Source organism: Carcharhinus amblyrhynchos, chromosome 6, assembly GCF_965287045.1.
Source record: "Carcharhinus amblyrhynchos chromosome 6, sCarAmb.v2.hapA, whole genome shotgun sequence".
NCBI lineage: Eukaryota > Metazoa > Chordata > Chondrichthyes > Carcharhiniformes > Carcharhinidae > Carcharhinus > Carcharhinus amblyrhynchos.
The window spans coordinates 38,541,041-38,561,300 of record NC_137329.1 but is presented as its reverse complement, the minus strand read 5'-3'; the positions used below and the strand labels follow the sequence as shown (position 1 = coordinate 38,561,300).

At 41.4% G+C, this 20,260-nt stretch overlaps 1 protein-coding gene across 9 annotated transcripts in view; it reads right to left on the bottom strand.

Moving 5' to 3' along the window:
* LOC145343840 (serine/threonine-protein kinase BRSK2) overlaps nucleotides 1-19,877 on the bottom strand; it is an 894,349-nt gene extending 874,472 nt beyond the window's left edge. For 8 of the 9 annotated variants that reach the window (XM_080190257.1, XM_080190254.1, XM_080190256.1 and 5 more), the window contains exon 1: nucleotides 19,611-19,877. In XM_080190257.1, coding sequence (XP_080046383.1) covers nucleotides 19,611-19,701 — 91 coding nt within the window. In that variant the 5' untranslated portion in view covers nucleotides 19,702-19,877. The remainder of the gene's footprint in view (nucleotides 1-19,610) is intronic. The other variant, XM_080190260.1, reaches the window with a different exon arrangement.
* Nucleotides 19,878-20,260: the final 383 nt, after the last annotated feature.

Below are 20,260 nucleotides of genomic sequence, written 5' to 3'. Positions count from 1 at the left end.
CTGGGCCCGATAGCATCTTCCACCCCACCAGGAATACTTCAATCCAGCAGGGTTTGGAGCGGCTCCTCACATTTGGGGAACAAGCAGGAGATCCCGCCAGAGTAAACAAGGGGCAATCGGGGCCCCCCAGGGGATCGGGCAGTGGGGGTGGGGGTGATGCCCCCGGGTATGGGCATCCTGGCAGTACTAGCTCGTGCCCCCTGGCACTACCCAAGGAACAAAGTGCCCATGCCCAAGGGACACCTTGGCACTGCCCATTGGTCATCAGGCAGTGCAAGTAGGCAGGGCCTTTTGTGGATGGGGCCTAGGGGCAATAGGTGGGGGTCAGGGGTCCTGTTACCACTCTGCATTGGGATTGGTCTGGGCTGAAGGGAGGCCAGGGTATGGGGGGGGAGGTGGTCTGCTGGGGGGGAGCGAATCTGCCCCCTGAACGGGCAGCGAGGGAATGGTCTGACCCAAAAGGGGGATCATCAGGGGACAGTTAGTGCGGGGAAGGGAGGCATCTGCTGGGGTGAGGGGGCTGGGGGGTTGCCACTGCTGGGGGGGGGGGGCGCAGTAAGCGAGACATTGGGGCACTCCAGGGCAGGTGTGGATCGGGGCCGGCCTGGGAATTGTTGTGGGGGCCGCAACTGGGCCATGAGGGGGGGATGCTGGAGGGGCAGCACTGCGGGGGTCCCGGGCTGGCCAGCGATCAAGCTGGCCTGCAAACAGGGAGACTGACAGATCAGGACCAGTGCACATGCGCAGAGTTCCGGAGCTGTCAGACTCCAGTGCGAGTAGGCCCTGCCCCTGGGTTTTTAATGAGATTCACAATTGTGACTTCTGCATTGCACAGAGTGCGGAGATTCAGGTCTGAAGTTGCACTGAAAAACCAGTCATGATCTAGACCAGTTTTCTCACCAATTCAGCACTTTTGGGAGATTAGCCCCCAGTGTTCCAATCACTAGCCACATATCTGCATCAGGTTGTCAGATTTCATGATACTTTTCAGTCACCAAATCCATCTTTCACTGACCAACTTGCCTGCCACCGAATCTATCTTTCATTCATCAACTTACCAGCCACTGAATCCATCTTTCATTACTCAACATAATAGCCACCAAATCCATCTTACACTCATCAACTTTAACAGCCACCGAATCCATCTTTCGTTCATCAACTTACCATATATAAAAGTGACACTGTGCTTTGCTCTATTGAATGCAAGATCATTTACATGAGACTAGAATCTCAAATTTTTAGGCCCCCACCCATACGTAATAGTTATTTTACTCAAACGCTACTCCAGATATCTGGCAATGCAGAGAATCCATAGAATCCTTACCAGTGCAGAAGTAGGCCATCCGGCCCACTGCATCTGCACCGATTCTCCGACATCTTACCCAGGCCCAGTTCCTGCCCTATCCCTGTAACCCCACATAAGAACATAAGAAATAGGAGCAGGAGTAGGCCATCTAGCCCTTCGAGCCTGCCCCGCCATTCAATAAGATCATGGCTGATCTGTCGTGGCTCAGTTCCACTTTCCCGCCCTCTCCCCATAACCCTTAATCCCCTCTCTTATCAAAAACCCATCAACCCGCGTCTTAAAAATATTTAGCGAGGCAGCCTCCACCACTTCTACGGGCAGAGAATTCCAGAGATTCACCACCCTTTGAGTGAAGAAGTTCCTCCTCAACTCCGTTCTAAACCGCCCCCCCCCCTTTTATCTTGAGGCTGTGCCCCCTAGTCCTACTGTCTTTTTTGAGCGGGAAGAGCCTCTGCACCTCTATCCTATCCATCCCATTCATCATCTTATACGTCTCAATGAGATCTCCCCTCATTCTTCTAAACTCTAACGAGTACAAGCCCAGTTTATTCAGCCTCTCCTCATAGCTCAACCCCCTCAACTCCGGTATCAGCCTAGTAAACCTCCTCTGCACTCCCTCCAAGGCCAAAATATCTTTGCGCAGGTGCGGCGCCCAAAACTGCACACAGTACTCCAGATGCAGCCTCACCAATGCCCTATACAGCTGCAGCAAGACCTCCCTACTTTTATATTCAATCCCCTTCGCGATGAAGGCCAGCATCCCATTCGCCTTCCTGACCACCTGCTGCACCTGCAAGCTGGGTTTTTGCGACTCATGCACAACATATTTACCTCCTCCTAACCTACACATCTTGGGACACTAAGGGGCAACTTAGCATGGCCACTCCGTCTAACCGGCACATTTTTGGGCTGTGGGAGGCAACTGGAGCACCAGAGGAAACTCCCACAGGCACAAGGAGAACATGCAAACTCCACACAGACAGTCACCCAAGGCCAGTCCCTGGTGCTGTGAGGCAGCAGTGTTAACCACTGTGCCACAGAACCAGTGGGAAGTAGCTAGCTTAAGAGTGTAGGGCCATAAATGACCTAAATGGATTCTAATGCCGATATTGTCAATTGAGTTTAAATAACACATATGCTTATTGGATTGGCAAAATGGAGAGTAAAATCTCAAATAATGATCTGTCATGAAGCTCGACATGAATATTTAAAAACAAGTATGTGAGAAGATGAAATTTGTGCCACATTGCAACGTTAATCAGTTCAATGGACGGCATTAATTACTTAAGATTTATTTTAAGTTATTTTGAACAATAAATCTAAAACTAGCAATCTTTTAACGTGACAATCTGGACTCGTGAAATTTCTTACCAGAGTGGCAAAATGGACAAAAAGAAACTGATGTCTACACAAAATAAAACTTTAGAGTCCTGGGGCAGTGCCGAAGTTAATTTGACATTGACCATTGTCAATGATTCTTCATCAGCTAAGTCCCAAATATCAGAATATGAGAATACTCAGCAATTCCGAAATATTCCCTCATAACGCAGGAAGGAAAAAAGGTCATTCAAGACTTGTTATTGCTTTTCCTAAGATCTGACTTCAAAGACAGACTAGTGGAAGCCCAAGAGGCCTAAGGAACTTCTGCGCTCTGTTAGGAATATTGACTGTTGCACTTGGAGACACAAAATGGATGTTTAACAAAGGAAAGCCTGCACACTTTACACAGCAGGGAAAAGACTGCCTTTGATGCACCAGCTCAAATGTCACACAAAGCTATTAATGGTGTTCAGTCGGGGAAAAAAAAGTGTGGTCATGATTAAGGGCAGTTGGATTAGGTTTCTGTATTCTGGATCTTCTCCTTCTCGAACATCCCAAAAGCACGCAAGCAAGCGGAAAACAAAAAGCTTTCTGAATATATTTTGGGCAGGTAAGTTCATTCACATTTCTTAATTCATAAATCCAGGGATCCTATTCTACTCATAACCCTCCTCCTACCACTGTGGCATTCAATAGTTTCTTAAATAATCCCATAGACTTTACCTCCATTACTCAATCTGAACACATATGCCACATACTGATTAATTGTGTATGAAGGAACTCTTATCAGTTTTAAAGTCCAGCATTTACTCATCTGAACCCTCTGCCCTCTAGTTCTACGTAAATTGAAGGCACAATTTAAAGTGTAGTCCGACTAGAATGTTATATGGTTTGATCAATATCTCCTGAAATAGTCCACTGTTTTCGATAGGAACTAGCATTTATATGGCACCTTTCAGCAATTCAGAACATCCTAAAGTAATTCACAGCCAATTAAGTATGTCTGAAGTGTAATCACTGCTGTAATATCTGGAAACGTGACTGACAATTTTCACACGTCAAGGTGCCATAAATAGCAATGGTATAAATGACCAGACAATCTGTTTCACTGGTGTTAGCTAAGGGATAAATACTGGCTAGGACACTGAGAGAACTTTCCCAATCGCCTTCAATTTTCTGCATGCACTTGAGAGGGGCTGGTCCTCAATTTAACATCTCCCGCAAACAGCAGCATTTTCAATGGCACTGATCTTCCTCAACACTGCACTGGTGTCAGTCTAGATTGAGCTCAAGTGGAAGTGAACTCAACTTCTAATTCATAAGCGAAAATCCTACCAATCAGCCAAATTTGATAAATATGCAGTTCAACATTTTATTGACTGTAGTTTTTGCTGCATTTGCATTGATTGGACACATTTAACAAAATAAGGGCTTGCATATATTTAGCACTGTTCTGGACCCCTGTTAATGATGTTCAGTAGAGAAAAATACTTGCAGTCATGATGAAGGGCAGTTAAACTGGGTTTTTCTATTCTGAATCTCCTCTTTCTCGAACATCCCAGAAGCATGCAAGCAAGCTGAAAACAAAAAGCTTTTGGAATATATTTCAGGCAAGTAAGTTCATTCACTCTTCTTAATTCATGAATTCAGGGATTCTACTCATAACCCTCCTTCCAAAGCTTTTTTTCATCCAATTTTACAGAAACTTGCACACATCCAGCATTTTTGACAATGTAGCACACCCACTCAGCACTCGAGTGTACTCCTTGAATCCTCCTGGAGTGGGACTGAAACCCACAGCCTGGTGACTCAGAGACAAGAGAGTGTGCAACTAAGCCACATTACATATGTATTAAGCCCAAGCCTCAGAGCTTTATGCTTGCTCATTTCAATGTCACTCACCTATTTTTCTTTTTACCTGTGCAAGGTGAAATTTTGGCCTGGATTTTGGTCCCCAGATCGAAAGTGCAGAATCAAGACATTTCTCGGGTTCACAAACGCAACCAGAAAAAGTGCCCCTAAAATTGGGGTCTTCATTCCAGGCAGGCAGCGTTCTCTAGGAGTCAGACCCACTGAACGAATCCGGAGGAAGGTTGGGTGGAAAGTCTGCCTCTGTGCTCCAGCACTGTGTCAAAGAATTTTTTAGAAAGCAATAAAACAAAAAAAAACCCTCCAAGCCTCGCAACCCCCCCACGACCCTCCAGTCACTCCCCATACCAATCTATGCCAGCCCAAACCATTTACCCTCTCCCATGGCTCCTCATACCCTAATTGCCAGCAAATGACCTTCAGCCCCTCATATCCTCCACGTCTATTAAACCCCTTTAACCCACCCTTATGGCTCTTATAGACCCTATGTCAACATAGTGCCAATCCATGACAGCTCCAGCCCATCACCCTTTACCCTTACACCTACCATGCCAAATTGCCATGGGCAGATTCCAGGACCCATGCTGAGATAAAGTTCTAAGTGACTATTGCAGACTTTATTTAAAAAAAAAACAACCATTCACTACATTTACAATTCTCCAATTACGTCTTAATCCTAAGATCCTAAGGGGGCTTGACAGGGTAGATGGGGATATGTTTTCACTAGTGGGAAAGTCTTGAACAAGGGGACATTGCTATCAGATAAAGAATCAGTCATTTAAAACTAAGGTGCATAGGAATTTCTTCTCAAAGAGGCTGGTGACTCTCTGGAGTTCTCTGCTCCAAAAGGTGGTGGAGGTTAGATCATTAGAAGTATTTAAAGTGGAGGTAGACAAATATTTGAATGGATCATGAATAGATGGCTAAAGAGAAATGCTACAGAAAAGCAGTTGAGGCTACATAAATCAGCCATGATCATACTGAATACTGGGGCAGGCTTGAAGGGCCTGCTGGCTCACTCCTTCTATTTTTGTGTTCACCCCTTATAAATACAAACATTAGAATTCATAGTCCCATTTCAAAGAATACATAACCACTTGGAGCTGTCAAACTGTGAATCGGAAAGCACACTACTGTGATAATTGAAGGCTGTAAAATCAGTCATGGACACTAACCAGGTAATGGCAGCCCTCAGGGTTATGTCAATAGAAAAGATTAAATAACAATAAAATTATATTTTTAAAAACACTCCAAATATTCTGCTTCGAAGATTTAAAGGGGAGGATTTTTAAATTCCAGCACTTTTAACAATTACCTTTGGCACTTTTATGAGTTCCAATGAGATTTATAGTTCATGAATTTATGCACATTTTTACACAAATTCATGCCTCTTTATACCAATCGTGAGGGTCACCCTACAGACTCCAAAGAATTGCAAATGCTCAAATCTTCCCCCTTCCCCATCACAAAAGGTGCAAAGTTTGGGAATAGAACTTTTGATTTTCAGTCTCTTCTTCTATTTTCACAATGACACCAAGGCTCCATTATTGCAAAGTCCAGGCCTTGTCTGCATAATTTAGAAATATCATTGTCCTGCCTAATTGCAAATTTTCTGCAATCCATTCTGCAATTCCACCATTCATGTACTTTGGTATCATCTACAAATTTAATGGCTTTGCATCGAGTTCTGAGGTGGTCTCAGCATTAAACCTGAGGCATTCTTCCCTAAACTTCCCATCCACTCACTCCTCCCAGCACCACTCCTTTAACAAATGGTCATTGCCTCACCTGCTGCCACAAGCTTATTCATCAGCAAGCTTGACCCTGAACTCCCACTGCCAAGAGATATGGGGTACACCATTGCATAAGGTTTCTCTGTCGAAGTAGTAGCACTTCTTCAAAAAATTTAAATTTGCTTAGAAACCATTTTTCTTCTTTCAATCAATGCTGACTGCTATTAACCAGGTTAGTGATGCGTAGGATGATCAAGGTTCATCGATTCTATTATTTTGCAGGCAAGGCATCTAATGGCTCTGTGGTTGCCTCTGTCCACTTTGTCACTTTTTCTTAAAATATGGGTACATCAGCCTGTTTCCAATCTATTGGTACCTCCCTGGTGTGTACTGATTCCCTCATAATGATCGTCAGTGCCTCACAAATCTCCACCAGTGTCTCTTAGGAATCTGAGAAAAATGTCTTATCAGTGGAGATATATCTGCCTTAAGCTCATTTCGCCTTTCTAGGACTTCTATCTCATTAATATTGAAGTAGTTGATTATACTTGGAATATCTATGTTTCTGGTGAGCACATTGCTCAGGTTTTCCTTGTCAATATTTGGAGGAAGACATTATTCAGAATTTTTCTTGCGTTCATCAGTTTCAAGTAGATTTGGATCTCTTCCCGTATGGTGTTCATCTCTTCTCTGACTGTCCTGCCACTCGAGTGGTTCAGTCATATGCTTTTCTCTGTATCACTCTTTGCCCTTCTAATCACTGTTTAAAGTGGTGTTTCCTTTTTTTGTCTTCCTGCCAGTGAGCCCCCTTTCCCTTCATCCCTTGCAGGATCATATTTGCTTAGTTGGGACATGTTGAGTTTTGGGATTGTGATTATCCTGGACACAGCTTTACTGGTGCAATTTTGCACCTTCTCCAATCATCCCCGATTCTTGCTGGAACTTGGTTATGTTGGCACCTTCCAGTACCTCACCCAACTGGCCATTCTGTAGTTGGCATGCTAGCACAGTGGTCAGCACTGCTGCTTCACAGGGCCAGGGATCCAGGTTCGATTCCCGGCTTGGGTCACTTTGTGGAGTTTGCATGTTGTCTCTGTGTCTTTGTGGGTTTCCTTTGGGTGCTCCAGTTTCCTCTCACATTCTGAAAAACATGCTGGTTAGGTGTACTGACCCAAACAGGCACCGAACTGTGGCGACAAGAGAAATTTCACCGTAACTTCATTGCAGTTTTAATGTAAGCCTTACTTGTGACTAATAAATAAACTTTATTATCCATGTATCAGTCTTCACTATGAATGATAGGCTATTTGATGGCAAGGGTATGCCGGCCAAACCAGATCCAATTCAAACTTACTCTTCCAAATGTAGTTACTGACATCAATTCAGTTGATTTGAATTTGAAGAAGGCTTTCAAAATTAACAGCAGTTTTTGACTTTTGAAGGAAACGTAGATAGTGACTAAAATCATCCAACTAGCATAAAGAAAATGCACAATTTCAATTTTATGGCAGTGAACACAGACTGAAACTGAATAAATATTCCATTAAAATATTAGTTAAATTAAGGCAAGAAATATATTCAAGATTCTAGTTTTTGGAAGCCAGAAGATTCATATTAATTTTAAGACGGTTCCTGATAATTCTAAAACAAAAGTCAGAAAGATTGAAAAAGGAGAACTGCTAAATTTAAATTTGAATATTCATGTGAGTAGATAAAAAGCAAAATATAAATGGCCCTACTTCTGAATAGCTTTCACAATCGTGCTTGTGACGCCCACCATTACCTGTCACTGAAATCTTGTGGCAATCAAAAAAAAACACAAAATCATTTGCATGTAAATCAGGAATAAGTTTCTGAATTTGAAAGTGGTGCCTTGACTCGCTGGCAAACCTGCCAACTCGCAAATACACATTGTGCTCTCACCTACTGTAGGGGAAAAGAGCAAATATATCAAATAGCTGTTAAACGGGCCTGCAGCATGAAGACTGACAATAATACTTCATGCTAACTGTACCCTGATACTAAATAAGATAATGTGCCATGAATCAGCCTACCCAATGATTCAAATTGTACTTTACCTTTATGGGGACTAAATGTAAATTGAATCTTTTTTTGGTTTAAAGGATACAAGTCACTTTTTCGGAAGAATGGTTAAAGGAATTAGCAACTTGAAGGCAAATGTTTCGTTCTCAAGTTTGCTTAAGTTTTCAATATATAGCGACGATTTTAATACAAGCTATCTTGAACCTCTGGTGTGTGCATTAGGAATATGGAGGTTGGTGGGAATGTGGCATACAGAAGTCTTTTCTCATGGACCAAGGTCTGTCTGGTGTGATCGTAATCCAATCAACCAGAATTTGTGTGGACTCGGTGCATTTTTACCCTTGCGAATTTATAACGGTACATAAGGTTGACAATTCACTGTGAACTTGACCTCCTTATTACTCATAACATTTTAATCAACAGAGTTTGACCACATTAACAAAACTACAAAAGAAAATAATAATTTCCATTCAATAGTTGACCAAATCCAAAGCGAGTTGATGGAAAGCAACAATATAACTAACAATATAACTAACAATCTTGTGACCAGAGCTGCATTCATCAGTCTAATAGGAAGTATAAAACCAACAGTACATATAAACCACATCAATTGAACCCTACATCACAGTCAATAAACTCTGGTAAATTTTTACGTTTATTAATGGCATATTTATGATCTTCATACTGAATGAATTTGACCATTTTTGTTCTATGAGATTGAATACTTATCAGTCTAAATATGCCAATAATTCCAACTACAGTACCTGCATGAGGAGTTTTAGTATTTTGCAGTAAATTTGTATACATTTTCCATTTAGAATTAGTCCTTTTTGGAGGACATTTTAGAATAATGGACAAATAGCAATTGAAAATAGTTGGGCCAAAGGCCCTGTTTCCCATGCTGTGTTGTTCTTTGTTCTTTGAAAACTGTTGTATTTGCGTACATCAAAATTGCAGTATTCGCACAGAAGCCGTTCATGTCAAAATACAGCAAGATCTGGACAACACCCAGGTTTGGGCTGACAAGCGGCAAATAACATTTGTACCACACAATTACCAGACAATAACCATCTGCAACAAGAAAGAATCTAACCATCGCCCCTTGACATGCAATGACATTATCACCACTGAATCCCCTACTCTCAACATCCTGGGGGTTACCACTAACCAGAAACTGAACTGGACTCGTCATATAAATACTGTGGCAGCAAGAACAGGTCAGGCAAGAAACTCACCTACTGGTTCCCCAAAGCCTACAAAGTCTACAAGGCACAAGTCAGGAGTGTAAAGTCAGGAGGGTCATCCTGACTCAAAACATTGGTTCTGTTCTCTCTCTACAGATGGTATCAGAGCTGTTGAGATTTTCCAGAATTTTCTGCTTTTGTTTCAGATTCCAGCAGCCACACTATTTTGTTTTCATCTTAAAGAAAAATGATGAATGGGCTGCCATTGGCCATAACAAACATATCACGTGAAGAATGCTCCTGTTTTGGTTTCCCCAAAGTTAGACATAGGAGAGGAGATGCTCAATGTTTTATTGCTATTATGGTGGAGTCAAAATGCATTGAAGTAACCAAATTCCACAGTCACTGCCAGTCTGCTAATACTACCTGAACATCCTTCTTAAGGGCAGTCTTTAGATTTGACTAGGTGCTATACCAGTGAGAGACAGAGAGGCTGATAGGGAGTTGAACCACAAAATAACATGTTTCAAATTCATCATTTACATTCAGATATTGAAATGGAATATTTTTGTCCGTAATCGACTAAATTAGTCAATCATTCTGGGTTATCTTATCTGTACAAACATGCAACACCAGCATAAAAACAGGATAAAAAGCCCACAATATATCAAAAATGGTATTGTCATGTACTTTATTCAAAATATCAATGTGTTGCCTGTATCTTGTTCAGTTACAAATACACATATACATAAAAATACAATCCTTCATTTTCCTTACTGTTAGTATGATACAGATAACTGAGATGTTACATCAATTATCTAAAATACACCAATAACGTAAAAGCTTGTACCAATGAAAATTGCCTCTAACTTTATGAAAGCCTTAGGCTATACTTTCCACAGTAAAAAGAAATGCAGGTGCATGTGCATGTGCTCTCAATTTATGTGTATATGTGCTTACAGACAAGATCTACACTCTACATACGGGAATGCTCTGCCTAGTCCATCAATTAGTAAACTGTGCATGCACAGCTCAGGAGCTAAATATGTTCAAGTCAATACAGTAAGTATAGTAAAAATGAATCATAAATTACATTAAATTATCCCACCATGTTATGTAAACACATCATGTTAATACCCCTGACTCTGAACAACACCAAACAGTTCAAAATTTTTTATAAATATTAATATGAGCAATGTCAAACTGGAATTCATAGAATCCTACATTGCAGAAGGAGGCCATTCAAGCCTGCACCAACCACAATCCCACCTAGGCCCTATCCTCTAACCCCATACATTTACCCTAGCTAGTCCCCCTGATACTAAAGGGCAATTTAGCATAGCCAATCCACCTAACTCGCAAATCTTTGGACTGTGGGAAGAAACTGGAGCACAGAGGAAACCCAATCAGACACAGGGAAAATGTGCAAACTCCACACAGACAGTGGCTCAAGCAGGGAATCGAATGTGGATCCCTGGCACTATGAGGCAGCAGTGCTAACTACTGCGCCGCCCCCAAGAAATTCTACACCAAGACTACATAAGGGACACACATCTGGAATGTAGACTAAAACTGAACTATCAGTGAGGGTGGAGTGAACATGCAGCTAAAATGTTGATGCTATATTAAGTTTCTTCAAAGCAAATTGTCTATTTCCAACAATTTAAAACAACCACATGCAGCCATTTTTTGTTTCTTTTCTCAGGACATCTTTAGGCAAAGTGGAATGGAAAGGTTACTGATCTCCTTAACTTCACTCATCTTAATGCACAATTTAATCCTACAAAAAATCAATTATGTTTTCTCACTTCCAGCTATCATAATGAATGGAATGAGCAATGGTGCTGAGCAGCTTTTAAAAGCACACAGTAAATACTCAAGTTCAAGTTATCTTCAAGTGTGTTAACTGTATCGGGCTCTCTGTGATCACACTAGACACTTCACCACTAGGGTAAAACCTTGCCTAAAGAAAACAACTATTTCCAAATGTGAAAATCTAAGCCGTCAAAGTGACTGATGGAACATTCGTCACTTGCTTGGATGAGTGTGGCTCTAAACAATAACCAAGTTGTTCAATACTATACAAGACAAGCCAGTCCACTTGACTGACACTACATTCAACATCTTAAACGTCCACTCCCTCCACCACCACCACTCCTTGGCTGCTGTATACCATCCACAAGAGGCACTGCAACAAATCGCCAAGGGCCTTCCGACGACAACTCCCAAACTCTTTACCACTTAGAAAGAAAATGGGAGCAGGAGCATGGGAAAACCACCACTCCCAATTTCCCATCCAAGTCATACACACTTCTGATTTGAAAATGGCAACGATGAAGGAACAGCACTAAGTTAAAACCCTGAAATCCCCGACCTAATTGCATTGTGGGAGTACCTTCACCACAGGGATTCCAACTGTTCAAGGCAGCAACTCACCAGCATCTTCTTGAAGATATTTAAGAATTCAAACTAAATGTTAGCCCTGGCAGTGACCACCCCTCCAACATCCCATGAATAAATAAATGACATGCACAGTTAAATCAAAATCCTAGATGATTCTCAAAAAACAAAACCACTTCTGATAAAGCTATTTGACAAATAATTTCAATTTTTTTGTGATATATTCTGATGTGCAGGCAGAAAAATGCAGCGCATCATAACAGGATTTCTCATTGAGGTTCCTCTATGCTTCTTGATGCCAAAACCTCATACAAGAAGGACTTATTCACTCCAGTCAATGTTTGGAAATAAAGCTTTGATATCCTCCATTTAGTCACAATGCAAGAAGCATTGATGAGTGGAAGACACAAAATGTTAGAACTTTATTATCTTACTGACCATGGTCATGTGCTTAAAGATATCTTCATAAATTAGATGGTGATTCTTTACTAAGGAATTTACCAATGGCATTTGGGAAGGGCCTTAATGAAACAACGGCTGCAAACTTTCAAAACAACACATATTTTGTAGTGTCCAATCCTGTTGATGCTCAGTAAATGAAGGGAAAACAGTTTTGCTCAGAAAATTTGCTCTGCAATGACTATATTTTTATATGCAAAGACCTATATTGAAGATATTTTGCTGTTTGAATGCAATATTTAACTGTTGTAACCAGTTCATTGAAATAATGAGCAGTTACTCACATAGAAACATAGAAGATAGAAGGAGGCCATTCAGCCCTTCAAACCTGCTCCACCATTCATCACGATCATGGCTGATCGTCCAACTCAATAGCCTAATTTTGCTTTCTCTCCATAATCTATGATCCCATTCGCCCCAAGTGCAATATCGATCCGCCTCATGAATACATTCAATGTTTTGGCATCACTTACTTCCTGTAATTCAGCAAGCAAATTTCAATAAGTTTGTACAAAAAAAGGGATCAGTACCCCTTTAATATTGATAATTCCATTTAAAACTTAGAATTGCTGTTTGACTGTAGCTTAAAAAAGGCTTTGTTATTTCTGTTTACACCATTTGGTAACATAAATTAGCAACAACATTCTTAGTGCCCAGACATATTCACAACTTTCTTGATTAGTCACATCCTTATCCATCATATGATTAATGTTTCCAAAATAACATACTCTAAACTGGTCGAGGAGTACATTAGTGTCAAGGTCATTTTGATGCAACGAAAAATGATTTGGCAATAAAAATTGTACATTTGTTAAGTTTTAATAAATTATAACTTGATGATAATTTCTATTTTTACCTGAATAGGTACTGTCCATTACTCACGGCATGTCTGAATGCTCAGTGCAGAATGTTGATAAATTATCACTCAGCAAATGTCACATCCTCCTGTTCTATCATTTGGCAGCAAACTCCATGCCTCCCTACTCTTTCTCATCCTCATACAATTCTCCTTATTCCTTCCAGGAATCTTTACAATATCTACATGACTCATCTCAAACACCATGCCGTGGCCTCCATACCTTGGCCTGACCCTACCTCCCCCCAACCCCAGGTGCCACCCCTCGCCAACTCCCTTCAAATTCTGTATATAGCTATCACTTCTGCCTGCACCTCCCACCCCAGCCTTGAGATACCGTTCAACTACCTTGGGAGAATGTGCTCCAAGCTTCCAAACCACATGATGACAAAAACTTGTCACTGGCATTCCAAATTCCAATAAAGTGAAAGGAGGAAAATGGGAGATATATAAAGAAGCATGCATGACTATAAAGCTGGTGTACAGGAAGAAAGTAAAATAAACTGAAAGAACCCTTTCCAGATGCTGTGATACGTAAGTTTCAATGAAAACTGTTAAAAAGAACTCTTTACACTAGTTTGATCTAATTAAAGAAATCCCTTAAGGATTTAATATCCTTTGAAATAAGTGGATACTTGATTGCCTCCAAAACACAAACAGACTTTCTCCAAGACATCTTGATTTTAATATTACATTTAACATAAGCTTCCTGTGGCCACTCCTCATTCTGAAGTCATTCCCTTTAAAAAGAATATAAATTTAATACAGTTGTGTGATTTTGTATGCATTAATTTACAAGTGACAATCAGCAACAATCCATTACTGCACAAGAAGTGAGATTAGTTTAATCAAGATAGAATGATTCAATATTTTGAATATAACAGTGGAATGGAGAAGTCAGCAGCAGCCTACACAGCTAAATTGGGGCTAATTGTGCTCAAGATTCAAAGAAACTAATCCCATTCATGCTTTCACACCCAAGACACGACATTACTTACTGAGTCTTTGTCTGCATCACATTATCAGAGAACACTTAAGATCCAAGGAGGTCCCAATTTAAGACAAACATACCATACCCAATAAAGCTCCAAATTTAACTCCAACTCAGCAGGATATATATAGGTCAACAGAATTCATACCATCAGCAAAGTCATGCATTCCAGTCCTCACTACATATCCCTTCCAACAGACAGACATTATACCTGTCAGAAATCTGAAATTCCAAGCGGATGTTGTGCAAGTTACCTCAAAAATTTTCTAGCAGTGTACTGTTTTCAACAGTGGGTGGTTGGGTAGGGCCCTCACTCATTTGAAGATGAATCAACTGAATGGGAAGAAAACAAGGAGAGCAAGTGCCTTTCCATATCTTACCTCAGAGTTCCTGCAGCACAGGAAAAGGTCCCAAGCACCCCCCAACCCACACTACAGCCAACTCTCAACATGGTTATAAACAGATGAATCTGCTTATAATATTTAGGCTCAATTGAGCAACACTGGAAGGGAAATGGATTATTTAGCCCTTAGCATCTGTCCTGCCATTTCTAAGATCATGGCTCATCTGCAACCTAAGATCGTATATCCACACTTGCACTATATCCCTTAACACCTTTGGATAACAAAACAAAACCAACCTCATATTTAAAACTAACAATAAACCTACCATTAACTGCATTTGCAAAGGAGTGTTTCAAACTTCCACCACCCCAGAAATGTTTCCTAAATTCACCCATGAGATGTTTGCCACTAATTATTAAGACTATGCCCCCTGCTCCTAGACTGCCAAGCAGTGGAAATAATTTCTCTCCATCTCCCAATATGTTCCCCTTAATAGCATGAAAATTTAGTTCAAATCAGTGCAAGCCTTCTAAATTTCAGGGCAATCCAACCCTTGCTAGTTTGTGCAACCTCTCCCCTTGGGATTAAGGTATCATTCTGGTTACCATTCCGGTAAAGTCTATGCTGAACTTGCTCCAAAGTCAATGCATTCTTCTCAAGGTGTGGTGCTCAGAACTGCACAAAGTAACCCACATATGGTCCAATCGGGGCTTTGTGTATCTGTTGCATAATTTCTGCCTCTTTGTAGCCTAGTCTATAGATGAAGACCAGTACTCCGTTAGCCATTTTGATTTTATTTTGCTTATGACAATTTAATAATCTGTATGACTGGACACCGCATGTTTTTTTCTTACTTCCACAGTTTCTAGCTTTTCAGCATTTCAAAAGTGCTCTGTTCTATCCTTTTCAGGTCCAAAGTAGATAACCTCATGCTTGTCTATAGTGAAATTCATTTGCCAGTTTTGCCCATTCATTTAATATATTTTATGTTCCCATCTGTACTGCTTACATAGAACTGGGCACAGAAGTAAACCACTCAACCCTTCAAGGAACAATGTCACATAAATTGATGCTATGAGCAAACTTAGATATTCCATGAGTTGCCATTAACAAATATGGTAAGAAGTCCAACAGGTTTATTTGGAATCACAAGCTTTTGCAGCGCTGCTCTTTCATCAGGTGAAGAGTTAAGGCCCCAACACAGATCCAAGCAGGACATCAGTAATTACGTCCTGCCAATTAGTCTACCTGTCACTATCATTCCTTTGTCTCCTGCCATTCAGCCAATTTCCAAATGATTTGGGTGATTTGGTGGGCTTGAACACTTACCTTTCACTTCTGAGAGCAGTATTTGAATCCATATCAGTCTAACGGGTTTAAAATTTCCTCCTCTAACTGCAATGGTCTGACTTGAAGTGATTTGAACAGCTTCAACCAAGTTCAGCTGCCCACAGTACAAATCTCTGCCTAATGTGACAGTTTCAATCCCAAGTGTCAAATTGGTACAGGAGAGAGTAATCTTCTGAAATTATCACATCACACATTGTTAAACAGAGTAAAAGTGTGTAATCTCTGTCATACCTACTCTGGAAGAATTTGACACAAATACTGGGTTACCAAATTGAAAATGCTCCAGTTAGCTGCTGGCAAGCTTTATGATTCACAAAGCAGAATCCAAACAAAGCTACTTCAAAAATATCATACCGCATGCAAACATTTTTGAAGACACTAAATGCTACTAAGAAAGTTGAACTGGGCTGCTGTGAGTGCTGGAGAATTAAACTTTTGGCTAGCCAATGATGTTAGATCCAGTCACATGGCCAGATGTACGGTAAGCTACCACCTGGCTAACCAATGTCTCTTACTGTACTAATGTGACAGTTTCCATTTCACATGCCAGTCAACCTTGCGGCCTCTTTAGAGATGACCAACCTATTTCCATTTTATGCTTAACCTTGACTTTCTTTGTGCCATGTATGCCCTTTCCTGCACAACACCACCAAAATTAATTTAGCTCAAGGCCCTTGTGGTCAATCTACATTTACAGCCAATATGCAGAGATAAAATGACGAACCGCTAACAATCATAAAATGAAGTAACTTAAGTACTGCTCATTTATTAGTGTCACAAGTAGGCTTACATTAACACTGCAATGAAGTTACTGTGGAAATCCCCTAGTCACCACACTCCAGCGCCAGTTAAGATACACCGAGGGAGAAATTTAGCATGGCCAATGCACCTAGCAAGTATGTCTTTTGGACTATGGGAGGAAACCGAAGCATCTGGAGGAAACCCAGTCAGACACGGGGAGAACGTGCAGACTTCACACAGACAGTGACCCAAGTCGGGAATTGAACGCGGGTCTCTGGTGATGTGAGGCAACAGTGCTAACCACTGTGCCACCATGCCGCCCAGTTTAAAAAAAAGTACTACAGAAATTAGTTTGGAGTCTCTCCGTGACCACAATCCATTATTTTACCTCCTAGATATAATGTAGCAGCCATTGTAATCTCCCTGTACTCCCCATCTCATCCCACAAAAGAATTGCTTTGATCGCGGGGCGTGGGTACCAACTGGGAGTTAGCGAAACGCCATAAAATATCCCCTGTCATACAATAGGCTGTAAAGGATTTTTAATTACAATGTATTACTTCATTTTGTTGCAGGCATTCTGTTGCAGTCTACAAAAGGAGTCGAATCACCAATAAGCAACTGTAGCCAAAGGGTGTAATAAAACAAACTGCAACTTTATGGTTAGAAGTGCTTAAATGCGTGCCCTAGGGGTTACATACGTGATCACCGCTGTGCAAAAAAATAACCTCTCCACCACCAGTTAGCCATTTATAAACCACCCTCCGCCAGTTAATATAACCCTGGGCCACATCTTAAGCAAAGGTATCGCCCCAAAAAGTAATAAAACTGCCTGAGTATTGTTGGTCACTTATCTTTCCGTAGAAATTGACATTAGTGCATCAAATACCTTGACAAGGCAAATTTCAGTTTGTACATTTCATCACTTCCCAATACAAAATGAAACGCTGCCCTGATAGGAGACGTGAACTGGGAGACAATACTTTAGAAGCGTCTCTATATATTTCTTTTCCATAAATAAGCATGGTATTCGGTCTATCTGTCACGATCAAAGAGGGACCGGACACGAAGCATTTTAATTATAATGCAAGTATCGACCCGTAGGAAAGAGAATACGCCATGCACACCACTGATTTCAATCACTACAAAATCATCCTGTCTAACCTCCTTTTGGAGAACAGCAACAGGGAACATAATCAGCTTCCTACGGATAATGAAAATCGCCCATCTGGTAAGGCATTCTTTTTAAAAAAATGACTTTTCTGCAAATGTTACTCTCCCCCCCCCCCCCCTGTCTGACGGGAAACAAAGAAGGACGATTTAAATTGTCCACTCGTTTTGAATCGAAAATCCCAAACGGATAAATAGCGATTAGAAATCCCACTGAGATGAGAGGCGGTACAGGCGTGTGGCGGCTGTTGAATGAAGGAAATGCACAGCCGGCAGGACCCCGCGACACCTCCAGCCAGCCAGCAGCCTGGCTTGAGGATGACAGAGACTGCTGGACAGTTCCTGAAAGGATGAAAAGCCGTGCCTCTAGGAAGTGGGGAAAGACAAGTCAGATCCGCAGCCCACACGTGGGTCAAAAAAAAGGATGGTTTAAATCTAACCACTGCCGCTTCATTGTCTCTATCCCAGGTCAATAAGAAGGCATTGACACAGAAGTCTTCCCAGTCCCGCCCCTTTCTTTCTGGTTATTGCTAACGGGACCTGATTCCGGTAAAGAAAAAAATTACCCAGCTTTATTATTCATTCAATCCCGCTTTGCACAGACAAGGCAGATTGAAGCACTGTCCCTTATTGTCCAAACGGTGTTGAGATGTTAAAATAAGCGCCTATATATTTATTGAGCCTCGTATTTTCCTCTTTATATAAAAAAAATCAGCGTCCTTGGTAACCCACTCCCCACTCCCTCCTGCCTCCCGTCCCCATCCTCTCTCTCTCACACACACACACCTTTCTATAGGTGCAGCCACCCGGATTACTTTATTTCAAAGCGGGCTGCTGAAACAAAAATGCTAGGGAACGGGTGCACTTATCTGCATAAAATCAATACAATGGGAGTTCTCCCCCCACCCCCCTTGAAGTAGTGGTCAAAGCTCGCTGAAAGCCATCAGCCAGCTCTGAATGCATCATTATGTTGCTTGCTTTGGTTACGTTGTGATTAGCGTCTGGCCGGTAATCGGTGAACAACACCGCAGAAGTATCAGTTCACCACCGCCTGGAGAAGATTAAATGCTCTGCTTTACAGACTACATAACGCGATGCACTGGCTTCCAAAAGAGAGAGAGAGAAATGAGGCTTACTGCATTTGGACAGTATGATTCACAATACAAGAGACACCGGACATGCCCCAAAACTGCAAATGACTAGGGCAGCAGCTGGTAAGGTAATGCCTATTGTACTCAGACAACAGATGGGCAAGCTCAGAGCTCGCATCATATGCTACAACGCATCAACTCCTTCAGCAAAACATCTTGCAAATAACACATTCAAACATAGCACATTAAAACATGCTCCCCACTTCCTTTTAAGAAAGAAACCGCACCGCCCCACCCCCCCCCCCCAAGAAAATATAACAGTAATAATTGCACTGAGCTCCCGTGGCAAAAAAATCAAGACCTTAGCTGAAATAACATGTTACATCACAATTCTATTTTTAAAACCCCAATCTGATTACACTTAATCAACATTGTACAAAAGAGAAATCACAGAAAGGGATATCCCCAGACTCCAGTTCTTACAAAACTACACGCAAGGCTGGTGGTACCACTCACAACGTTCATCCACACTCCTAAGCAGAAGATAAAACTGTTACATTACATACATATATTTAAAAATCGCAGCAAAATCCCAAATTAAATGCCTTTAGCATATTACAAAGAAACATTCAAACTATGCAAGACTTCATTACAGCAGAGGATGGATTACAAGGTATTCCATTATCTTGCTACCAATAAGTGAAACAGCTATTGATATCCACTAGTGTAGATGTCATTAAAATCTGCGCCAACCTGTCTGTCCCTTTCCAAGCGTTTTTTCCAGTCGATAGGGTCCCACATATTGAGCATGTTGCGCTCCCCCGATTTCTTTACCCGTTGACATTTCGACCGGGTGTTTTCTTTTCTGTTATAATATTATATATTAAAAAAATCCCTTGCAGATCCGCTAACTGGTAGGTTTTTATTTAAATTTGCTGGTTGGGGAAAAAAATTCTTGCAAAAGAAAAAAAATAAAACGCAAAGGGGCTATGATCCATACACCATTGTGCTGCACGCCAGTTCTTCACCATGAAACAGTAAGATCCGATGTTATACGCCGAAGCAACCTAATGTGCTAGCGGAAGCGCCTTGACGCGAGGTGATTGACACCACAACGACCCACACGCTGCTATGGGGAGACTGTCGGCAGCACCGCAGCAATCCTCAAGCCCCAGTACCATATAAAGAGCAACTTCAGGGGGGAATTACTGTCTTTTTCCAATGTAAGATCAAATAAAGTTCCCCAGAGAGAGAGAGAAGAGGAAGGAAATGCCCCAGATTGAAGACTTCAACTTCCCTGCAAATATATAATACGCAGCGATTTTTTTTCCCTAATGCAACTGTGGGGGGAGAAAACTACAAAACCCATCGTGCAATGCTTTCCACCTGTTTCAGGGCTGCAA